Source organism: Tricharina praecox (genome assembly GCF_024521635.1).
Source record: "Tricharina praecox strain CBS 144465 chromosome Unknown BZA05scaffold_12, whole genome shotgun sequence".
NCBI lineage: Eukaryota > Fungi > Ascomycota > Pezizomycetes > Pezizales > Pyronemataceae > Tricharina > Tricharina praecox.
Window position 1 is genome coordinate 56,746 of NW_026250414.1, and position 23,595 is coordinate 80,340.

The 23,595-nt window shown below is 55.5% G+C and overlaps 5 protein-coding genes and 1 non-coding gene across 6 annotated transcripts; 3 read left to right on the top strand and 3 right to left on the bottom strand.

Annotated features, from left to right (window-relative positions):
- Positions 1-809: 809 nt before the first annotated feature.
- On the bottom strand, positions 810-4,601 carry BZA05DRAFT_452685 (uncharacterized protein; the record flags this gene model as incomplete). The annotated part of the gene is made up of 4 exons (XM_051487477.1): positions 810-1,586; positions 1,662-2,705; positions 2,763-3,930; positions 4,028-4,601. 4 exons carry the CDS (start codon positions 4,599-4,601, stop codon positions 1,013-1,015), a joined length of 3,360 nt encoding a protein of 1,119 aa, XP_051339292.1. The 3' UTR covers positions 810-1,012.
- A 1,768-nt stretch (positions 4,602-6,369) lies between these two features.
- Positions 6,370-8,427, top strand: BZA05DRAFT_43547 (putative D-aminoacylase). Its single transcript, XM_051486370.1, has 2 exons — positions 6,370-6,547; positions 6,619-8,427. Coding segments are annotated over exons 1-2 (1,707 nt in total). The 5' UTR covers positions 6,370-6,545; the 3' UTR covers positions 8,324-8,427.
- A 370-nt stretch (positions 8,428-8,797) lies between these two features.
- BZA05DRAFT_t168 lies at positions 8,798-8,882 on the top strand. Its single transcript has one exon. It is a non-coding gene; the product is annotated as a tRNA-Asp (tRNA).
- A 1,592-nt stretch (positions 8,883-10,474) lies between these two features.
- On the bottom strand, positions 10,475-11,783 carry BZA05DRAFT_397822 (uncharacterized protein). Its single transcript, XM_051483654.1, has 3 exons — positions 11,561-11,783; positions 10,883-11,466; positions 10,475-10,814 (listed from the first exon to the last, which is right to left on the bottom strand). The coding sequence occupies exons 2-3, from the start codon at positions 11,355-11,357 to the stop codon at positions 10,792-10,794; spliced, it is 498 nt and encodes a 165-aa protein (XP_051339294.1). The 5' UTR covers positions 11,358-11,466; positions 11,561-11,783; the 3' UTR covers positions 10,475-10,791.
- A 1,356-nt stretch (positions 11,784-13,139) lies between these two features.
- On the top strand, positions 13,140-13,972 carry BZA05DRAFT_418690 (uncharacterized protein; the record flags this gene model as incomplete). Its single annotated transcript, XM_051485536.1, has 2 exons — positions 13,140-13,215; positions 13,641-13,972. The coding sequence occupies 2 exons, from the start codon at positions 13,140-13,142 to the stop codon at positions 13,970-13,972; spliced, it is 408 nt and encodes a 135-aa protein (XP_051339295.1).
- Positions 13,973-18,669: 4,697 nt separating this feature from the next.
- BZA05DRAFT_452703 (uncharacterized protein) lies at positions 18,670-21,181 on the bottom strand. Its single transcript, XM_051487478.1, has one exon. The coding sequence runs from the start codon at positions 21,014-21,016 to the stop codon at positions 19,139-19,141; it is 1,878 nt and encodes a 625-aa protein (XP_051339296.1). The 5' UTR covers positions 21,017-21,181; the 3' UTR covers positions 18,670-19,138.
- Between the last annotated feature and the right edge of the window lie 2,414 nt (positions 21,182-23,595).

The window sequence follows — 23,595 nt, forward strand, 5'->3', positions numbered from 1 at the left end:
AACCTCTCGCTTCGCAAGTGTGTTGCCCCCCCCCCCCCCCCGGTCCACAGATAGAGGTACCTACAGCCCGCTCACCTCCCTGTAGCTCCCCAGCTGCCCCATCACCACCACCACAACCACCCCAGCAACAGCAACCATGGCCGACACCGACAAACCCGCCGACAAACCCGCCGCCGACGCCCCGAAGCAACCCACCCCGGCCTCAAAACAACTCACCTCCGCTTCGAACCTAACCTACACCACCGCCGCCGCCACCGACGAGGCACAGAAAGCATTCGGCATCACCAAGCATGACATACGCGCACGGCCGTACAAGAACCTCCCGGTCGACACCGAAGCTAGCGAGGCCGCAGAGTGCGCGGAGAATAAGGGGAGCAAGGCCGAGGCCGAGGACGAGAACAAGGACGATCCCGGCCACGGACCTGGGCCGGTGCCGAGGCCGCCGCCCGCGACGGGGTTTTGAATGGGGGATGCGGGAGATGGGGGGGATGGGATAAATAAATAAATGTCTATGATCAGTGTCGAGACTGGGTTTGGTGAAGTGCTAATGTGTTATCGCGGATGTCGAGTAATCTCCGTTAGGTAAGTACTATCTAGATGATGGCATACGCAGATTCGGTCATTGTAGTTGCAGTGCCAAGTTCTTCGCATCATCAAAAGGATATACCCCCAATGAAACGACATATCGTTCCAAAACTCCGTCCCAAACATTGTCCTAAAACCCCATCCCAAAATTCTATCCCAAAACGTCGTGCCAAAACGCTACCCCCTTCATCCCCTCTCTATAGCTAAGTACCGCCTACTATCCATTACGACATGAGTGATAAACACGGCCCTCCAAAACTCGTATTAATGTACAAGCCAAGGAAAAATCCACTTCATCAGACCCAGCATCCACGATCTCATATATGCCAGTGAACCGCCAGTTTGTTACAGCCCACTACTCCATTGCTACCCTATCATGCACCAGTGGGAGTGATCGGGAGTTTACCGCCCCCCCCCCCCCCCCCCCTCAATCAAGCCCAATCCCAAAACTCCCCTCCTCCGGCATCACCCCGGGCATCAACTTCAGCAACCCAACCATCACCGCAGGCGAAACAATCATGTCCCCCGCATCCCCCGGCACCTCCCCAAACCTCCCCATCAACAGTTCACACACACGCATAACCTTCAGCGGGCTGAGCTTGCCAGCGGGAATCCCGCCGCTTATCCCACCGACGCCCAGCGCGTGCCGCCCCGCCTCCATCGGGACTAGATGGTCGAACCGCGCTTCTTCGGACATGGCCGCGGCGGTGGACGGGGGGAGGTAGGTGGTGTGTGTGCGCCAGAGGTTGGAGAGTGTTTTGCGCGCGGTGGATTGGAGGGTGTGTGCTTCTAGGTGGCGGGAGGTGGGGGTGGTGGGGGTGAGGATTGGGCTTGGGGGTGGAGAAGGTGGACCGGACGTGGAGGGGCCAACGGCGGTATTAGTACTGCTGCCGCTCTTGGAGTCCCGCAGAAGGATTAGTTGGCCGAGACGGAACTCGGCGCGGATTCGGCTCTCGAGTGGCCACTCGTCGGGTTGGGAGAGTGACTGCCGGAGGTGGGTTCTGGTGGTGGGATTAGCTGGTTTTCTAGGTAAATGGCAGACTCGACAGTGGGACTCATTGGAGGGGGGGACAAACTCAGCCTCCTCAAATTTTCCACGCTTCTGTTCCAGCATCGCGAGAAGATAATACGTATCCAGCGTGCATCTGGCCGATGGGCCAAACAGCTTGACACGATTATCCAGCGTGTACAGCAGCCTCTCATGCGCATCCTCTATGTGATCCGCACTCAACCAGATATTCGCCCAGAGGAAGTGAAAGATCTGGAACGCCACGAAGTATTTCCCATCCTGCGGCATATCCTCCATCTTTGGTATGAGCTCCATCGCTTCCGGGTATCGTCCCGCCGCGGCGAGAGCCACAGCAACGTTCCGCACGTTTTCGCAGCTGGGGAGCTCATGCTCGTCGCCGAGGAGCCGGCGTCGGATAGCGATGGCGAGCTCACTCACTGCGTGTACATCATCCCAGGCCTCGAAGTCGATGAGGGCTAGACCAAGGTTCCCCCAAGCGGCGGCATAATTGAGCACATCGTCGAGGGTGACCTCGTTCGGCTCGACAGTATTGATCCAGTGCTGACGCAGAGCCAGGGCCTTCTGGAAGCGGTGGAGGTTTCCCACACGCCCGGCAATGCCGGAGTTGCAGCGCACCGACGCCGCAATCGTGTGCACGTTTGCGCGCTGCATCTCGTGTCCACTGGTGCGTGAGAGCAGGCCGCAGATCGACTCCGCGGTGTCGCTCGCTCGCAGACCGTCGGAGAACAGGTTGCGCTCCCAGAAGTAGTTGCTGCAGTCGCTGAGCATCGTCGCGAAGTCGATGCAGGGCGGAGGCGGCCGCGCGGTGCTGGTGTACACGGCGCGAAGCGTCATTACGTGAGAGGAGTACCGCTCGCATTGGTCCCAGATGTCGTTCTGCGGAAGTTGGATGTTGGAGCCCCGTGGGAAGACGGCTCGGATCAGGAGGAAGGCCGTCATGAACGTCTGCCGGAAACGCTCGGGATCGTTGTCGAGTCGGTGCAGTAAACTGCGTTGCAGCGAACGGTGCATCACTAGGTGTTTGGTTCCGCCGATGTACACGCGGTCCACCAGGTGCCGTGTGAGCAGAGACCGAAGCATCTCCTGGAAGCTATACCGTATAGTTTAGTATTGTCCTCAGCGAATGGCCGGACCACGTACCAAGCACATAAGACGGGACGGGGGAGAACGGTACCGCATCAGGTCCGGAGCAGCCAGAAATGCAAGCTCCGGCTCGGTGTGCACACCGTAGAGCATACCCTCGGGTACTCCGTCCGGATTCAACATGCTCAACGTCTGCACCAGTCTCAGTGCATCGGGATTCTGTCGCTCGAGCCTGTTCAATGCCAGGTCCCAGACCACGCCGAGTCTTTTCTCGTATTGGAAAGTGCTCATGTTTCCCTCACTGGCAAAGATATGCGCGCTGTTGCTCCGCTCCTGAAACAGCAGCAGAAAGTCTTCAAACCCAGCCTTGCTCTCGTAGATGTATCCGGCGACGTGTGCGATCGCAAGCGGCAGTCCGCCTAACTCATCTGCGATCCGATTCGCCTGTCCACTGGCGTCCGCGGGGGCGTCGACATTGACATGATGGTTCAACTTGAGCAGCAATCGGCCACCCTCCGCCTTCGGGAACGGCTGCAGGCGCACCTCTGAGCGTGTGACCTGCGCCAGACTCGCATTCTGACTCGTCAGCAACAGGGCCCCCCCACGCGACGGCCAGTACGGCTTCAGCGAGGCCCAGTCCTCAGCATTGTCGAAGATCAGCAGCCACCGGCGCTCGCACGCCTCGAGCCACTGCTTGACCATCTCCGACAGCGCGCGGCTCAGTCCGGCGGTGCCGGCGTCGAGCCGCAGTGCCCGCGCCAGCGCCGCCACGCTGTCAGACAGCTCCGCATCCGTCTCCGCCCGGATCCAGAATATGTAGTCGTACGCGAAGCGGTAGCGGTGCGTGTACTCGATCGCGACCTGTGTTTTCCCCAGCCCGCCGATTCCGTGCACCACGGTCGCGCGCTGCCCGTGAACATCCCCGCCCGCAACTTCGCTGTTGAGTTGGCTGTGCAGCAGCTCCAGTGCGTCGTCGCGCCCGCAGAAGTAGGGGTTCCGCTGGTACGGCACCATGTACAGACTCTCGGGGACCCGGGGAGCTATGGTCACGTGTGGCAGCGCGGCGTCGATGCGCTCTTTGACTTCCTGGACGGTGCGCGCTCCCCGCACTACCTCTTGGTCGACCGCCAGCTGCCGCTGCCGTTCGAAACGTGAAACGTGGCTCTTGATGTTCGCTTTCGAGGTTCGGAATTTGCGCTCGACTGTGCTCCAGAAAATCCGCAGGAGATTGTCTACCGTACGTACACACCGGCGTCAGTCACCCCAATTTCCCCGCAAATCTTGTTCTTTTTCTTCTTCATCGCAGTCAGTGGAGAAAAAGAAACATACGGATGGGAAACCTCATAAAGAACTTGAGCGCGGTGATGCAAAACCCGACATAGTCATCGATCAGCGCACGCATACAGACACGCAGGGCGGCATCGCCGGGAAATAGATCGATATATCTCGACAGCTGATCGAGCGTGAGCGTGAGGTCACTGAACATATCGACAATCATCTCCATGATATCCGAGAACTTGCTCGCGACGACGATGAGGGCCATGAGCACGCCCCAGACAAAGCTAGCGACACTACCACTCGCCTGCATTATCGTCGTCGTGCTGAGCAGGAACGTATTGAGCCGGTCGAGCACGGGCGTGAGCAACAGCACATGCCGTGCTATGTTCCGGTCGCCGTACCGCTCCTGCTCTGTCGCCAGCGTGCTCCGGAAGTTGTGGTACGACAGCAGCTGCGGCAGCACCGCTGAGTACTTGCGCCGTGACAGTCGGTGCCGCTGCCGCCGCAGCGCCTCATCCCAGTCCGCCTCGATTCCGTCGGCTGCGCCCCCCAGTGGGGGCGCGCCGTACGAAAGGAACGGTAGGTGCGACGTTGCGGCAAGGTACGGTCTCTTGAGGGACAGCATGGTTGGGTCGGAGGTGGTAGTAGGTGGTGGCGGAGCGACTGCTATGGGGGTTATTGTGTCGCTGTGCTTTCCGGTGCGTGATCGCTCGTGGTTTTCATTGATTGAGTTCGGTGCAGGCTTACAGGGGGGGATTTCTTCCATGAGATGTGTGTTTACGGTGGCGTCTTCCTTATCAATCGCAGGTGCCATTGCAAGAAGGGACCACGCGTATCCTGAGCCTCATCATGAGCTGGGTGGTGCGTTCCTTCCTTTAACCAATGATCCCGCTCAGCATGTCATCCCTCGTGTTTTTTTCCCTTTCTTTCCATAGACCTGTCTGTGGTGGCATCGATGGTGACGACGACGGGGATTGGAACGTCGAGAGAAGCAGGCTCGGATCATGGTACGTCTTTGCTCCGTATCGCCCGCCCCGCTCTTCCCGTTCATTGGGGACAGCTGTAGTGGGTGAGGCTGGCCCCCAGCACTGTGGCATGCGCTGCGTGCAGATACGTCTGATACGTGGCGGCGAACTAGCGCGCACTTCCAGCTCACCAATTCGCGGAGTCGTGGTGGATGTGGGAAGTGGTATTGGCTGCCGGTGTGGTTCATCCCGCTACGCCGACAAGGCTCGAGCAAGGTGCTTCAAGCTGAATCTTGAGTCTCCAAGAGTCCGAAGGGCGGAGGGCGGAGAGATGTGAATTGAGCTGTCCGAAACGATGGATTGAAAATACGGTACTAACTATATGCTGGAACAGAGAGAACTGCGGTCGTCCGAGAATCGGTACAGATCAGCGTCACCACCATCCCTTGAGTATTACGCAGAGCACTTACTTCACTCTCGGGTAGCCTGGCGGAGATGGAGGTGGGAGACAGGCTGGCACTACATAAGTCTTGCATCGGACCATCGGCTGAATACGAGGACATGTAACCAAAGAAGAAGCAAAAAAAAGATGCCGATGTATATAGGACCGATCATCCTTCAGGAGCTTTAGTAAGTAACCCAAACATGAAGAATCAGCGTGGGGTATGTAATGCCATCCCCTCACGCATGAGGGGCTTTCGTGCTTGGCCGTCAACCACCCGCCGCATCAAAGAGGCAAGCTGCAAACAGCAAACCGAACAGTGGATAGAACGGAGGAGGCTGGAGAAAGTGACGCAGCGGCAGTGAGAGCGCCTGCGACGTTGAGGGGAAGGCTTGGGTTACGAATACCGCATTCGTGATTTCAGCTCTATCCAAAGCTTCATCGTTGTTTGCAGACAGCCAATCCTCAGCTCGTTTGAACCCGGCCCACAGCTAGTAGTTATGCAGGTGCTCGTTGGCCGGAAATCCTAGAAGCACTTCAATTATACCCCACATATATAGCGTCTTTGCGTGATCTCCTCGCCTCATACATATATAGAATAGAATTTTCCCACTCGCCCCGCTTCGGTGGACCCTGTTCCAAAGGCTTGTTGTGAAATGCGAGGGCTATATATCTTGGTAATATGTATGAGGACGACTCGATCTGCGGGATTTCACAGCAAGGTTCGAGAGAACAGCTCCGTGCCTTCGACTGGAATGGCGGACATTCCCATGATTCCCACTTGTATACACACGTGACCGCTTCGACCATTGTACTCTACACACGTGACGGCTTCAGCCATTGTACACAGCCGGTTCGGTTCGGACCGGGGGGGCTGGCGGACGGCTGGCTGAACAGTGGACCGCACCAACCACCAAAAAATATCATGCGGACCATACCGTCGGCGCGTCGCCTTCCTCCTGCAACAACCCACATCCGGTGGTGCCGGGTTTCACCAACATCTGGCGGGCCCGAAGGCTTGGCTGTGTTGATCCCCGGAGACATGGTCCCAGGCGGGCCATATCTCCATTGAATGCACATGACCACCCGCGCTATTCATGTCCATGCTGCTGATATTATTCTTCGCGTTCCCCGTCTCCTTCCTCGAGCTACAACATGAAAAATGTAAGTCTACCTCGTCCTCCAGCAGTCCAAATTGCCTAAAGCCGTCTAATATCTCCTCCCCGTCCACAAAGGCTACTCGCTCGCCTCGAAGCGCTCGGTCCGATCATCTCGACTCTCATATCAATATCGGGCACACCAGGCCTTAGTCTCGGCGTATTGCACCCATCCCTCCCTCCGTTGAACAGCTCACAGGAAGCGCACGTCTACACCGCCAACTTCGGCTACCGCGACGTTTCGGCGCGCCAACCACCAACCGAGAACACGACGTACGTGATCGGGTCGCTGACGAAAGGCATAACCGCGGCGCTGCTTGGCCAACTCGTCGATGCCGACGCCGTGAGCTGGAGCACGCAGCTGCACACGCTGGTGCCATACACGCGCGATGCCGACGATCCCGCCGCGAACATCACGCTCGAAGACCTGCTCAGCCACCGCTCGGGGCTGCCCGGCTACAATGCCTACTGGCTGCAGTCAGGGAATACTCCCGTGCTGCCGCGGAGGGAGGCCGTGCGGATCCTGAGCGCTGTGCCCGCCGCGGCACCGGTGCGCACCGCATTTGTGTACAACAATCTCGCCTACGAGGTCGCGGGCCAGGTGCTCGAGCGACTGGCCGGGGCGCCGTACGCGAAGGTGTTGGCGCGAGTGACGGACGCGTTGGGAATGCGCAATACGTGGTTGGGTGAAGACCTCGGACGGCATGTCGACACAGCAAAGGCGTATGCGACGCTCCGGAACGGCAGTGCGGTTGAGATCCCTTTGCCGCTGCGCGGAAGCGATAGTCTGATCGGTGCAGCTGCCGGAATCCGAAGTTGTGTTTCCGACCTACTGGAGCTGTACCGCGGATTTATGGCTGCGGGAAACTCGGCGCTGGGCTTGCAGACAACTCGCGGCGGCGGCGGCAACAACAACCCACTGCGACAACTCCCGACGCTTTGGAAGCCTCACATCGCGCTACCGTTCCCCTCGCTCCGCGAGTACACTTACGCCCTCGGCTGGGTGCGAGCAGAACTACCCACGCAGCTCTCATTCACAGGGCCAGACACCGTGCCACCAGAGAGCCCCTACCTCCTCCCGCCGATCGTCGGCTTCGGCGCACCGAGCCGGCTCGCGCTCGTGCACTCGGGCAACCTTCCGGGATCCGTCGCCTACGCAGCGCTATTCCCCGAATCCAGCGCGGCGGTAGTAGTTCTCGCAAACAGCGTCGCACTAACCGACACCGCTCGCCTAGTCGCGGGCGTTCTCATCGACGCGCTATTCGCACCATCCGACAGCTCGCAGCAACGCCGCGAAGAACGCTGGAACGAGCACATTTCGTACGCGCGGGTGACCGCCGAGGCGGGAAAACACTGGGTCGAGCGGATGGCGCGCGAGCTCCACGGTGGAAAAACCGTGCGCCGTCCTGTGCGCCCGCTGCACGCGTATACTGGCCGCTACTGGAATGGCCTGGGGAACTTCTATATCGACGTGCGCGTCGTGGGAAACGCGCTGCAGGTGCTATTTCTCGGCACTGAGGATAACGCGTTCGCGCTGGAGCCGTGGAGGAAAGATAGTTTCTTTTGGTTGACCACCGATCATGATGGCCTGGCGGCGAAGGCGAGGTATACGACGTGGTCGGCGGAGTACTATGTTCTCAGCTTTGGCTGCGCGAGGAAAGGGGCGCCGGGATGTCTCGTCTGGAAACATGAGGCTGCTGTGGCGGGTGACGGAGAGGTTTTTTGGAAGGACGAGCAGATGCCGCGGCAGCGGAAGCAGCTGCAGACGGTGGTAAGGTCTTAGGATGGGGTTGTGCAGACGTTTTTCTTCATCCTTCCCTTCTACCCGCGTTTCGTTCTTGTTTTCGGCCGGCGCTTGTGCGGTTCGGAGGACAGAGAGTTCTTTCTTATACTAGGTTTGCCGGTCTGGCTTTTTCGTCCTTGGGATGCAGTGGTTTCGGAGCGTAATACAATGAACAAAGTTCCACAAACCACCTCCTCGTTCCGGTCGCTATATTGAGAAGTTGGTGTACCTATTCCACATGGCAGCACAAGGTTGAGCCTGCGCACGATATCGCTCGCTTTCCAGGTGACTGCTGGTATATATTTCGTTCACAGCCTCCTTTGTGTATAAGAAGCTATGTTCTCCGACTCAGTAAGCTTATCGTGACGTGTCTAGACATACTTCATCGCGTATGTCGCGGCTTCGCGTTTTCAAAGTAGAAAAAGTTTTTTTTTCCTGAAATGTAGCGCTGGCTAAGGAGGCTATCACGTGCCATCTCTGTTAGTATAGTGGTTAGTATTTCCGCCTGTCATTACAGGATAGTCCGCGGGAGACCAGGGTTCAATTCCCTGACAGAGAGTGAAAAGCTTCTTTTGCTATCTGCCAGGACATACGAGATAGAAATACAAAAGGCAATGTTCTCGTCGAGCGAGAAAGTTTTTACACCGAAAGACGAAGGATAATATGAAGCACGTGACCTCGGTAGCCTCCACGCCATACAAGCCGCGAGGGGAACACACACCTCCGACAACCACACTAACCTTCCAAAAATGCCAAGACTATGCGTTGGCACACCAAATGCCCCGCTCACTTTGGCTTCAGGATTCATGTGGCGTGTGTGTCAACTCTTTCCGACCGCGGATTGAGTGCCCCGACCGAAGAATTCGACGACGATGAGCATGAAGCGATAGAGATCAATCGAGCCTCGGTCCCTGGCCGGAGAACTACACCACCACGGGTGCTACGTCCAAACCTCTGAAGAAGTCTCACCATCGCTTCCCCGCACATCATCATCGATTTATCACTCTAGGAGAGCCTGTTTAGCAGGCGATACGGCGACGGCGGGGAGGAGAGTGAACTCCAAGGGGAGAGCTCAGGGCTTGGCCCAGGACAACATCGACCATGACAACCGGCATTTTGCCAGTTCCGCCTTCGATCCAAATATCTTCGCTGCTATTCATCGGGCCCCGGCCTTGACAGCTACGCAAACCCCGAGACGACGATTCCTTTCGAGCACCATGCCGTGTGCGCTAGACTGGTTATGTTGAGGGTAGTACCAAGTGGAGGTATCTTTTGGAGAAGAGGAGGGCTACGAAGCGCCGCTACAGCGCAAAACCGACAACCCGAGCCTCTTCGGAGGCTCACTCTCAAAATATTGCGAGACGAAGGGATTTGGCTTGTCATTTCTGTATGGATTTGGTGGTGGAATTTCTTTGTCGAAATGTTGTATTGTAGATATCTCTATCGGCCATAACCTTCGGGTCAATCAATCAAGCCGCGAGGGGAGTCGAGTGACAGTTCCCGGTTCAACCGGGGTGAAAGACCTTTGGTATGGCTCTTAGGGGTTCCAAGGCACCCCACCCGTTGGATAGTGGGGATGTTCCTTTGCTTTTGCCACGGTTCGAAATGCTGGGGCACGGCTCAACAACCGGCACAGGATATCACTCGGCACGTGCTGCCACATGGCCGGATTTAAGGACCGTTGGCAGATTCGATTTGTGAGGGATGACGGGCCCGCAACATCAGTTAATGATCAGACATGGTAGTTTCTGCACGGTAAAGCGACCGAGTGACTACCTACCTATGCCGAGTCTTTTTGAATGGGGCTGTGTAGGGCGTTAGTTAGTCCCGCCTCCACAGGCAACATGGCAAGCAACAAGGGAACATTGCGGACAGCGGAACGGATAAATTAATATTCTGATCGCAGGTTCGGAGCGCAAGTTCACAGGCGCAAGGTTAGGCGTCACGGTCAGCGGGAATGTGCGCGCTGCGCACTGCGCTGCGGAATGTAGTAGGTATCATATTTACGCGCCGCGACCGCAGAGGCGCAGATCCCAGCCGCGACCGCCACAAGCGAGGGTGCTCCTCCAGTGGCGTTGGAGGGACGGGGGTTAACTACTCTCACGTGTCACGCTCGATCACCCATCACCAGCAGCGTGCGGAATTTCGGATTCGTCGTACATATTTCAAACATCCCCTGGCTAACAAATGACCTAACTAACTAACGCTTCCCGTCTTCCAATAACCTCCTCCATTCTTCTATACCGGTAAACACCTCCGACCGTGCTACCTACCGGCCATGTGGTCGATGATTCGTATCCAACGATCCGGATTCCGGACGTTCTTGTGTTCGCACTGGAATTCCATGGCGACGGGGTATACATCAGTCGGCGGAGATCACATGGTGATTTCCATAGCTGCAGTGCCCACTGGCGGCGGATGAGTCGCCGATATGCTTGCCAATGGGCTCAGCAACATTAACCTCGAGCTTACGCCACAAGAACCCTAGCTGCTGCGCAACGTCTTAGCTCAAGCGGTTACCATGAGGATGATGAGAAGGATTAGAAGAGGCGTACGAACCGAACCGCTTAAGCGGGACCACCTCCCTCGCGATCGCCCTGGGCGGAACCGTGTGGAAGAACATAATCTCATTCTGTCCCAGTCCCTGGAAGACTTTCACCTGGGGCCCGAGTTTCCGGGTGGCTATCTTCAACACGGTGACGGCCTGCTTGCCGGGGAGGCGGTGGCCCCAGTGGGCGGCGTGTTTCGCGTCCGCGAACGTCGAGATGAACGGCGATGGCACGCGGGAGTTCCAGTTGAAGTGGCTGAGTATCGCGCGTTGGAGCGTGAGCGCGTCGGGGCGCCCCCAGGATGTTGAGCTGATCGCGGCGTGGAGCCCCGTATGGGGGGAATATACGGTCTGTGTGCGGCTGTATTGTACGCGGTAGAGGTACCGTGGGAGCGTGAGGAGGGGGAGCTTAATTGTTGCCATTGTGGATGAGGGGCTGGATGTTGGTGCTGCTGGCTCTGCTGGTGCTGCCATAGATACGGCCATGGTCCATGGCTTTATATCACCGCTGTGGATAGTGAAGGCGCTGGGGATAGTGAAGGAACCGCCTTCTGAGGCCTCCGCATAATGGAATGGTCGCGCACATTCACAGCATCTGGAGATAGACGCCGGTTATTGACTGGGTCATACCAACGAGGCTGGGTTGGGGATCACAGGAGTGTCTGGAATGTTGGAAATATGAGGAATACCAGGAACATCAGGAAGATGAGAACAAAGGCGACAACAGATCGTCTATCAGCAAATGAAATGCTCCCTGACCTCCCTTCCGCGCTGTTGCGCACTGCGCAAGTATTGTTTTGCTCGAAAACACCACTGATGGGGGAAAGTGGAGGGGACTTCCCCCGCCGTGGCTTGACGAAACGTACAACGAGGGCCTAACGCGAGATAAGAGCGAACTGGTAGCATCCCCTCTATAGTTGCTGTATGGGCCTTATCAACCGACTGGTTGTTCTGTTGGTACACAGCGGTTAGTATCAGGCATTTCCCCCTGTTAGCACTCGGTTGCCGGGGAGAGACCAGGATTTCATCCCCTGCCAGAGAGCGTGTGCTATGCTGATCAGTTCCATTTCCTCCTAGAGCTCAGCCTCCATTCACGTATTCATCAATGAGTCAATGCCTCAGAGTGGGTCGGAATAGAGAACACTCCGTAATACCTAGTAGGTAGACTGTAGTATTGTATGTACCGCCACATTGCCGGATAAGATTAAATTGTCGGCACCGACGGTTCTCATGAGGGACCTGCGACGTATGTACGTGAGATGTGGGTTTATGGGTGAGGCACACAGTTGGGTCACTGACGTCACTCGGACAAGACTGTGGTTTCGATGTTGTACATTACGACCGGGGGAGGGAACAAAGAAAAGAGAAGAAAGGGACAGTGGGCAAGAAGATGTGGGGTGCGTCCCGGCCTGGGCTGATAGAGCTCAGGCAAGAGCTTCTACGTGACCGTCTTCGTTGGCTGGAACGGGGACGCCAGGCCATGCCGGACGCGCGAACCCCAGGAAAGGCGGAAGTCGGGGGAGAGAGGCGAGGGGGCAGCAGGAGAGGCGGGCATGTAGGCCCATACCGGTCTTTGCTGTCAATCTACTTCTTGCTTGTGTCGCCCGTGGCGGATGAGGGGGAAGTGGGGTGCCGCATCGAACTGGTCGGTACAGGGCTCTCACCTCGACTGGTCAGGGCGGACAGGAAATGCAGTTCGTTGGTTCGCCATAGTCTAGTCAGGTTGCATGCGAAATAAATTGATGTTCTCTCTCTACCGGGGGAGGAGGCTAGACTTGAATGTAACAGAAGTACATACCATGCGCCGTCACCTTTGAATGCAAGAAGCTCGCTCGCTGTCGTTGTCGCCGTCAGAGGAGGAGGAGTGGTTATTCTGTCCACACCTCAAGAGTGCGGTCGAGGCTCGTTTCGACAGACAGCGAACCACTAGCGCCATTTCGCCTCCCATTCTTTCTTGTGCTTAAAGCTTAGTACACACGGGCTGCTCGATCGATTCGGTGAATATGGTGCTGAAGTAACCATTGACGTTAGGCGCGCTTAAGAGATCTCAGAGTTTGGAGTTAGCCGGCCCCACAGAAACGCCGCACTCACGGTATACAGTCACCAAGACAACAAATTCTGAGCATGTCAGAAATGAGTGAATGGTAAATGGCGGGCGGGCGGTCGGCTTCGTTAGAAATATATCAGGGAAATTCTCAGAAGGAACTCCAACATTGTGCGCGCGGATCCAGGTCGAGACAGAAGCTAGTGACGGTACTGCGGCTAGACATGTGGCCAGTGCTGTGGCTGCTCCCTTCACACCGACCATTGTGCGCTCACCATCAGACTCTGAACCCAACCTGCCGTAAGTTCGTACCTGCCCACAGCTGCTTGGTTCTCATGTGTCACTTGTGGAACATCACACCACACCACTCGATATGTGAGTGATATCGTGTGCGTCGCCTGAAGTCACCAGCTTCAATACCGCGGGGGCAGGGAAAGCCGTATCGAACCGCTCGTTGCAAGTCCAACATAGGTCACATGCAATTAATGAGTGAACAAACAAGAACACAAGCAATAGGCCTCGATAGCGATTCAGCTCCATGACCTGAGCTCCAAGCACGTCGTGAGTTTTCTCTTCCCTCACTTCTTCTTCCCTCACTTCTTCCCTCACTTCTTCCTCCTCCTTCTTCCTCCATCACCTTCCTCCATCCCCTCCCTCCATCTCCTCCCTCCACACTGTCAACCTCAGAATCAAACCACCAAACCCACAACTACAACCAACCTAAGCCGCAACGAAAATCAACCGAACAGCGGAAAAAATGGGCACCACAATCACTCCCCACCCCACCCCGAACGAGATTTCCAAGGGAGACATTCCCGCCGAGGAGGCTGCATACGCGGACTACCTCCAGATTTTGGCCTTAACGGCTTTGTATCTCCTCGCAATCTCCGAGGAGAAGGACGGAGCCGCCGCCGCCGAGCAGCCGATGGAGATCGACGAAGAGAACGAAGACGAGAACGAAATGGAGATCGATGAGGACGAAGATGAAGATGAGGGATATGTGGAAGGCGGGGAGGACGATATGGACGAGGAGGAGGGTGTGGGCGGGGAGTCTTAAGGCTCTGTTATTTTTTTTCTTGTTCATTTTTATTGCGAATATGGGGGGTTTTTTTCCCCAGTTTTATGGTGAATATCTTTTTTTTCTTCTTTTCTTTCATCGCGAATACGGGGGGTTTTGTTTACCAGTTTTATGGCGCATATCTTTTTCCTTTTCTTTTTCATTCTTATGGCGAATATGGGGGTGTTTGTTTTCCAGTTTTATGGCGCATATCTTTTTCTTTTTCATTCTTATGGCGAATATAGGGTTTGTTTTTCTTTTTTATTTTTATTGCGAATATGGGGGGTTTTTTCTCTTTTCATTCATATCGCGAATACATTGTACTTGCATTTCCAATGATATCGTATCCTTTCGAGCTCGTCGCGAGGCATCCCAGTGACATACTAGATGGCTGCATACATACGTCGGAAGTCTTCCAAATCACATCTTCGTCAGCGGCACAGGCTGATGCCAATGTCCGCCCGACGGGCATACTTTTGAGCCGTACGTACGGTACTCGATGTATGATAGGTATATGACACTAAACTCGCGATCCCGCTCTCGATGCCGGTGGTAGTATATAGAAGCTACCCGTTCCCCGACATCAGCAGCCCTGAGTCTGCACTCTCCTGATACCGCTATGGAAGAATGGGCCAGTGAAAAAGTACATAATAGTATTGTACACGCCATGCCGGTTCCCCATTACACTGGGATAAGGAGTCGCGGAAACGGGTGTGAGCATCTGGCACCTGCACCGCGCGACGAAATGTCTTCAGCACCAGCAATAGAGTGGAGTAGAGTAGGTACACTGAATGGGATCACCGCACCACGAGCACAATAGAGTACACATCTTCGCGCGACATTGCGAGCGCCTAGGTGGTGACGTTGCCGGCGGCTGCAGAAGAGAGACGGCAGGCAGGGGAACTTCTTTTCCTCCCCACCCCCCCAACTCCCACAAACTTCGCACCTCCGGCCGGAGATCTCGGTATACGAGGAAAGGTATGAGGCGTTGAACTGGATGCAGGAATTGACTGGGGAAGGGAGCTTCGATGTGGGGTTTTGAGAAAGACGACCGTTGACGAGCATGTCGCGGGCGCTTTTCCTTTCCATCTTGTTAGCTCATTTTTCTTCTTTCTAGGTATCTGTCTTTCCTTCTATGTGCGGATGGGCTGGGCGGAGAGCTCAGAGCAATAGGGAACCCACACCGAGCTCGCGGCCACTGGTCGGAGACAGTGGGGCGGAACTGGACGTGTGTACTGTACAGCCATGATCTGATAAGGTCGAATGCTACATATGATGATTAAACAAAACAAAAGCGGTGACGTTGCGCAAGATCGACGTTGAACTTGTGTGCGCCACTCCGACTCCAAGGATGCAAGTCACTTGAGTGACGAGTCTCAAGGACCTTAGAGTCGCTCGGTGCACGCGCGAACATACTCGGCCCTCGATCGTAAACACATACCGCCGGCCAACATTTCGCGCCAGCGTCCCTCCCTCCACCTCCAACATGTAAAAAAAGCAGCACTCCCCTCCGCTCCTTCCCTTTCCTTCCTAAGCTCCTTTAGTACGTCTCCTCCCCCGCTCCCCCCAGAATTGCCTTTAGGCTTTCACTCTCCACCCCGCTAACTATCCCGCGTCCCACAGCCTCCTAGCTTAGAACAAGTGTATTATCTGTTCTTTTCAGTCTAATAGCTGAAATCCGATCATGTATCGGTTCAAATGTTAACTTTATCTTTGGTGATTGGGGCCCCGGCCGCTGCGCGTGCGCTTGTCGGCAAACGCGCCCCTGTGTCGCTGGTATTTCACTGCCTCCGGTTGATCCGGATGCGGATTCGGATGTGACTTCGTCGTGGCTCTGGCTGGAGGCGAGGGTGCGAGAAAGGGGATATACGCGGCGGTGGATGGGGATGGAGGATGGGGGATGGTGGGGGTCTTGCCATGTTGCTGGTTGAAGCTTGGGTGCATGGCGACCTGGTTGGGCCCGGGGGTGTGGTGCGAGGTGGGTCATACTACCGTACGGGGACGTATGGCGATATCCTAGGTGCAAGCTGTTTCTGGGCCAGACATGCTTAGTAGAACTGTGGGGAAAGGCATCTGCGGTCACCGCTTAGGCCGTATATCGTACACAGACGTTGCAAATTGTTTCTCACGTGAATGAATGCCACTGATATCACTCGTTATTCTAGTATTTGGCATGTTATTTATCACTCGTCTGCTTCATTATCATGTGTTTGAGCAATAGGGAGCCCACATCGAGCTCCCGGCCAGCGGTCGGAGACGGTGGGGTTGAACCGGAGTGTAAATGGCCATGATCTGATAAGTTCGAATGCAGCAATGATGAAGCCAAAAAAAGAAGATATCACGTGTTTGTTTCACTGTGTTTCGCTACATAATGCTGTGGTTGGGCTCATATCACTCGAAAAACGCAGGATTCATACTAGGTAGATTGTACTATGTAGAGTATGTCAAAGACAACGATGAAAAAAGCCGCGAGTAGTATTTACTATGTATTATCTCACAAGCCGAAAGTGAAGTGAAGGGTTCAGATGATGACGAGATTGACATAAAGTAGGCAGAACAAGCGGATCGCGAGGTGAGAGCGTCGACTTGCGAGGAGCAAGGCGAAAAGCACTTGCACTTAACCAAGAGTCAAGTCAGCGCCTCCAAAAAGATCCATGATCGATATTGCACGACAGTCGAGATCACGGCTACGCAAGCCTGTTTTCGACCAAGTCCAAGCCACAGAATGGTGAGCCAGCCGATTTTGACTGTGGTGCTCACCATCTATCATCCGCTTCTAGATACATGATCGCAAGTTCGTAAGTTTGCAACAACAATAATAAAAGTGCGAAAAGTTGAAACTTAAGGCCTAGAAAGCGGCCTCGTCCTCTCGCACAGTCACTTCCAAATTCCAGGTTCCAAGTTCCGCCGCTGGTGAGCCATTATGTCGCACCCCACCCGTCTTCCAAGTTCCCTCGAAGAGTCAAAAGTCTGGAATCTTCGGTCGCCTACCCACTAGTTATACAAATAACTGCACTCTCGTCCACGAACCGACTTCAACCGAGAGCCCCACATACACGCGTGGAATCTTCGCAGCTACTAGCTTCGCGAGTCGCTGGTCCCGCACGTGATTGATGAATGATGGATGGTGAAGCAGCAATGTGATTGCGCGAAGCAAACGGCAACGAGTGATACTCCGGCCGCGAATAGCGGCCGCCGGCACCGTACACTACCTACACTACCCATGCGGGCCACTACCGGCGTTACGGCGTATGGCGCGCACGGAAATCGGCGGATACACGGAAACGCCGAACTCTGTTTACCTGGAGCTATTCGGAGGTCGGAGGTCGCAGATCGGAGGCTGGCGGGATATGGATGTATTATGTATAGTACCGGTTACCTCTCCGTGGTGCTCCTGACTTCGCGTTTGGAAACGGTAAGGTGATTCTCGGTGGAGCTCTGTTCGGCTAGTTAGGCTTTGAGGCATCGACGATAGGTACCAAGTACCTAATGTACCTACCTGTACCTGCTTATGTACCCTATGTACCCAAGTACCCAAGTATTTTCCCCGCCGGCGGCCGGCCCCACTGTTCAGGACGTCAGAAGGCTGAAGCAAGTATATACCTCCTACATACCTCCTACACACCAAAATCTTACATCCTACATACTATACATAGACACTCACATAGATTTACCCGCGCGAACCTGGAGTCCCGGACCTCCTCGACTTCACTTCCGCCATTGCCCTTCCACCTTCCCCTTTTCTTCTCCGTCTTCCACGCCTCTCCTGTCTCCCCCATCTTCCTCCTCTTCCACGCCTCTCCTGTTCCCCCGTCTTCCCCGTCTTCCAGTCTTCCACCGTTCTGGTCCTCTCCGACCCGGACCCGGACCCTGAATTCAACCACCGGGCCACCCGGCTCGGATCGGCACGGATCGGCGCGGGTTTCACTGTTCACAGTTGGCGTGTGAACTATTTTTGCCGCGTCCGTATTCCCTAGAGTCTAGTACGGTACCTGCTATGTAGTATATAGTACTATACATATCAGGTACATACCCGTACATACCAGGTACCAGTTCTGGACTCTGGAGTCTAGTTACCGACCCGAGGGCCGGCCGACCCTTGAACCCGGTAACCACCTGGTAACCAACCCGCGGATCTTTAACTATCAGCCCCGCCTGTACTCTGGTTACTGACATACATGCATCCTACCAACCTATGCATTGTGCAATAAATATCGGGTTGTCTCACGTGACGTTTAGGCCCGCCATGTGGAGAGGCTGGTCAGTGACCTCCTGGCCAGTGCCGGCCGTTGGGGCTATCATATCTACTCTACCAACCCACCAACCCACCGTGCGGCTGGCGAATAATCTCGAGATCGGATCAGAGTTCTCAACTTTCAGCAAACGGCGTCTACTATGTCTACCGTGTAGCCGTGAGGTTTCGTCCATTAATTTCAGATGGACCGGCGAACAACTGAGGGGTGTCCGACGTGGCCGTTTTCTGTGCGTGTGTGTTTTCCGTGCGTGGGTGGGTGCGCATTATGGGTGGGCCTTTTATGCTCCGGCCGACTCGCCTCGACGGGAAGTGGGGTTTCACGTACTCTACTTTGACGAGCGGGGAAGTGCACACTGCAAAGCTGATGTGTTTTCGGTTTTCAGTTTTCACTTCCCCATGGACCATGGCTTTCTCTCCTCTCTCATCGTGAAAATTAAAAACTCGGGTCTCAGTGTCGCCAGTACTATAAAATAGAACTAGAACTAGAACTCGGTATGTATTCTTACTAAGAAAAATAGAGAAAAAATATTGAGAAACGCCCATATGTAAAATTGTAAATCCCTAAAATGCAACGAAATGGAAATGCTTCCGTTCCGGCACCGCCTTGTCTTCACTGATCACTTGAATAACCAATCGAGCACTACCGATTGAACCTGCCCGGTTACCTCCCAGCATTCCCACCAAAAATCAAAAGGCAGAAGACAGAAGAGAGACGCCCATATGCAAATCCACCAATGCTCCGTTCCTCCACCGCCATGACTCCCCAAACTCGACCGCGCCTCCACTGCCAACCTCCACCGCCAACCCCCAGAACCACTCGCCCATTCCCCATTACCCATCGCCCCCCCTCCCCACCGCCTCCCCTTCCATCTCATCTCTTGCCCATCACCCCCATCCCCTCGCATCCAGCCCTACCGCCTAACCGTCCCAATCCTGAGAACGCCCGCAATTCCCATCCCCGCACCCACTCCCGCTCCTATTCCCGCTCCCACACCCTGTCCCGCCCCCGCCGCACTACCAGTATAAACCTGCAAGACCTCATCAAACTCGTCGGTATACTCCTCATCGTCCTCCTCCTCGTCCTCATCGCGGACGTACTTATCCTTAAACGTCAGCGTGCGTCTGATCTCGTTGAACAGGTTCGAGATCTGCGGTTTGGATTCTGATATCGTAGGGGTGGCGGTGGGCGTGGGCGAAGTGGGTGAAGTGGGGGTGCGCGGGAGCATAGGCCCTGGGGAGGGGGGGGAGATGGGCGAGGGGGAGGGCGAGGGGGATGGGGAGGGCTGCGCTGCTTGCACGCGGTGGAAGGCTGCGCTGTGTGGAGCTACCATGGTGGTGTTCGTGATGATCGTTGGTAGGTGGATTTTTGCGCGCGCCGGCTTGACTTCGCGCACGAAAAAGGTGGATGAGCGCGGCATTTCCAGCGGTCTCGGGGTCCACGCCTGCGGCGGGGGAATGGCCTCGTCGTAGTGCTGCGTGGGCGGGTTCATCGGTGGTGGTGGTGGTGGTGAAGACGGTCGCCGCGCTGGGGTGGACGGCATTTCGACGGGCGTGGACATGCTCTGTTTTGGCGTGGCGGGCACGAATGTGCACACGCTCTGCAGCATTGCCGGGCCGAGGAACTGGCGCTCCATGTCGTCGATCAGCTCGACTTCTGTTTCTGACGATTCTTCTTCGTGAGCCTCCTCCGCCGCCTCCTCCGCCGAGGATTGCCGCTCGATGTCGTCGATTTCGGCTTGCAGCATTGCCGAGATCTCGTCGACGTCGTTGGAGTTCTGCGCTGGGTGGAAGGCGAGATATTCGCTGCTGCGCGGGCGTGGGCCCTGCGAAACGTACTTGTTCTGCGTGGGCAGGGCCGGCATCGTCTGCCGGTTCCTTCTGGCGTTTGCAGTGCCGCGGGTGAGGGAGACGGGGCGCGAAATGCGGAGGGGGACCGGAAGATTTTCCTCGCCGGGACCCGGATGAGAGGAGGGTTGCTGTGATGCGGATGGGGCTGCCGTGAGCTGTGGTCGTCGCAATGGGTCCGAGGTTGTTCGTCGAGTCGTCGACGAGGGTCTCGCGACATCGGGCATGGCGGTTATCTGGCATAGTGGACGGCTTTGAGGTTGCTGCGATGGCGGTGTTCTTGACCGCTGACGGGCTGGGTCGGACACTGCTCGGTGGGAATTCGGAGGCCGTGTGTTTGAGCATGGTCGAGTAGGCTCGGCGTACTGCGGTGGCTTTGGTGGAGCTGGTGGATAGTTGTGTGGTTGTGCCGGCGGACAGACTGTCTGACGAGGCTGGAAGTACTCATATTGCTCCTGCTGGTGCTGGTGCGCTTGCGGCCGAACTTGAGGCTGGGAGTATTTGTAGTGCTGCTGCTGCTGCACTGGTTGCCGAGTTTGAGGCTGATAGTAATCGTATTGCTGCTGCTGCACTGGTGGCGGAACCTGTGGCTGGTGGTAGACCGACTGCTGTTGGCACGATGGCTGCTTCGGTGGCAGTGGTGGTGGAGAATCTCGCTGACGAGAGGGCAGTTGCTGTGGTGGTGTACGAGATGGTTCTCGAGGGGGCGGTGGAGGTGGACAGCTGTGTTGGCGTCGATATTGCTGCTGTGGTTGTTGCAACGACGTAGGTCTTCTGGAAGCCCTCGACGAAGGCACCGGCTCATGTTCTACAGAACGAGGTCGTGGAGGTGGCGGCGGCGGTATCATGTACTGTGGTGGTGCCGAGTTCATCTGCGCGAACTTCGTGTATATCGAGGGCAACTCGGTGTGCTGCGCTCGGCGGGGACGAGGTGCGCGCGACATACTAGATATCGGATGTGGGTTCGGCGTTTAGGTGCTTTCGTGCCGTGCTGTTGGAACCGGTCCGGTGAAGTCAATGGCTCCGGTTGAATGAATGGCTGGTGAATGCGGATCAGTTTTGGTACCTTTGGAATTCCTGGAGCAAGAAACGAAAGAAAGATCAGCACGGGCTGGGAAGGAAGGAAGGACGGTCTTAAGTGTGTGTTCAGCTCTCGCTCGCTCCCATACTGGGACTGTGGGTGACCGTCAGCTCGCGGCTTAATTCAGCCCTGTGCTGGCATGGGTGCTGTGCTGGAACCACTAATCCGTCGGGGCGACCACACGATGTGACGATGGCCCATCCACACGAGATATTTCGAGCTTATCAATATCCAAGCGGGGGTGTAGGAGGTGTGGGTTTATTTTGGACAGGTCAGTGGGGCTTCTCGATTCAAGATTGCCGCCATATCATGTCATATGTCATAAGTCACTGTGCCCTCTTGCTGGGCCACAGTGTGGTGAGAAATGAGAAGTGAGCGAAGTGAGCAGTGAGCAGTGAGAAGGCTGTGGCTGTGGCTGAATGTATTGTATTTTACAGTTTCATACCAATGGCGGCGCGGATGGGGTGGTGCAGGAATAGGCCGGGCCCGACGGGGACTGGCGCCTGAATCGGCCGGGTTGTGTGTCAGCTGCGAGGTGCTGGGTCAGCCGGAGCGCGACTCGCGAGAAGGTACTCAGATATCCACCTGGGTACCGTAATCCAATGGACTAGAGGAAAAAGTAGGTACCTATTAGAAGAAGCAATCAAATCAGTACAGATGCGATGCGCAGGTGGGGGTAATACTGAGCGTCGTGAATTCACGGTGGAGTGACGAACGGGAGCTCGCTGCTCGACGACGACGACGCCTAAGCGGGTTTGCTAAGCAAGGGCCGGCGCCGCGGAAGAATGGCGGCGGTACAGTTGGTTAGTAGCGGCTGTTGGGGGCGGAAGCCATCAGATTATGGTCGTCGCCTGCCGACTGTGGCCGGTCAGCGGCGATCGCTGTCACGGTTCGCAGAGCGGGCGTCAGTCACCCCGGATTTTCCGCCGGAACATGCCACCGGCAATTCAGAGCATGCAGGGATGCGGGGGTAATTGGAATTTAGTCATCTCGTCCGAACGGCGAACAGTGAACAGTGAACACAATTATGTAGGTAAGAAGTACCCTAAAGATAGGGCCGCGGAAGAAGGAAGTTCGAGCTCGGCAGGAGAGCTAATGGGATGGTGAGAAGCGAGCAACCACAAGCCGAGGGGTGCGGGCGCGGTTGGTGGAGATGGCATTGCCACGGCTCGACTGGATGCATAAGGAGGGCTCAGCTATGCTTGATAATTCCCACAGCATGGAAGGTAGTGTAAGGAGGGCTGAGGTCGTTGGGTACCGTGGTAGCTCACGTGCAGGGTACTTGATGTTTCAGACTCTCGGTTCTGCTGTCTCGACGCTTGGCGCACAGATTTTTGCCTGAACAGGACGGCAAATAGATAAAAGTAGGATACCTCGGGATTCCCGATACAGTATGCCATTCGCTGTATACGGCAGTAATGAAATTACGCCTTGAGTTATTACTGTATGCATACGGGAGGGCTCAGCCGCGTCTAAAGAGGGCGGAGGACCTGAGGTACCGTAATAGTTAACTCACAAAAGGTATCATAGGTACTCGATGTCTCGGTTCTGCTTTCTCGACACTTGTTGCACGGATTGTTGCAGGCTGAACAGGAAGTAAAACAGATAAAAGTTGAGTATCCAACGTTTTCCCATAACACAAGCCAAGATTCCCGATACAGAAAGCCACTCGCCCTGTGCGGCAATAATGTATTTACCTTTCAGTTTGTGTGAGTTATTACTGTACTTAATGCATAAGCAGGGCTCTGACATGCGCAAAGAGGGCTGGCCCAGCTCAGCTGAGGTATGATAAGAATGATGGCTCCCAGAAAACCCCAAGCAATTCTATCCCGTATGTAGGTCTCCCCATCGACGGACAAAGTGCGCAGGCCGAACTGTGAGTGCTGATGTTCGGAGTCGCTGCGGTTCTCAGCCTCGCAGTGACGGTTACTCCACTGGAGAGATGCTTCGGTGACGTTCTGTTTCTTCATCACCAACGCGGCCTGAACGCGACTCCACCGTGTATGTAGAAAGAAACAAACGATATCGTAGCATAGCCTTAACTACATCATACCCCCTTTTTTGTTGGAGTATAGTACTAGTATACACTGTACAGATGATCTCACAGCCATCCACTCAGACGACGCCATACACACCTTCATATGCCATCACTCGGATTCCGTCTCATCGCCAGTACTCTTTGTATGATACTCATTATGCGACGCCACGCTCATCAACGAACTGGAGAAGAAGGTCTCAGATGGTAAACAAAAGAAAAAGAAAAGGCATGACACCAAACATCACGATATGGTGCACCAGGTATTCCTCAAAGCAGTGGGAAAAGAGCACAGCCGTAAAGTCCCGTCGTTTCCATCGTTTCCATCATCTTTCACTTCCACCCACACCGGCACTGGGACCTCCCTTCTCACTGCGAGCGAAACCCCTTCCTCTTTCTCAGCGTTG

Excerpts from the sequence above, each read along its gene's own strand:
- BZA05DRAFT_452703 (XM_051487478.1), bottom strand. The coding sequence starts at position 21,016 with ATGTCGCGCGCACCTCGTCCCCGCCGAGCGCAGCACACCGAGTTGCCC.
- BZA05DRAFT_397822 (XM_051483654.1), bottom strand. The coding sequence starts at position 11,357 with ATGGCCGTATCTATGGCAGCACCAGCAGAGCCAGCAGCACCAACATCC. Across the intron at positions 10,815-10,882 it reads GGTCCCGCTTAAGCGGTTCG|CAGCTAGGGTTCTTGTGGCG; the intron begins GTTCGTACGCCT and ends GACGTTGCGCAG.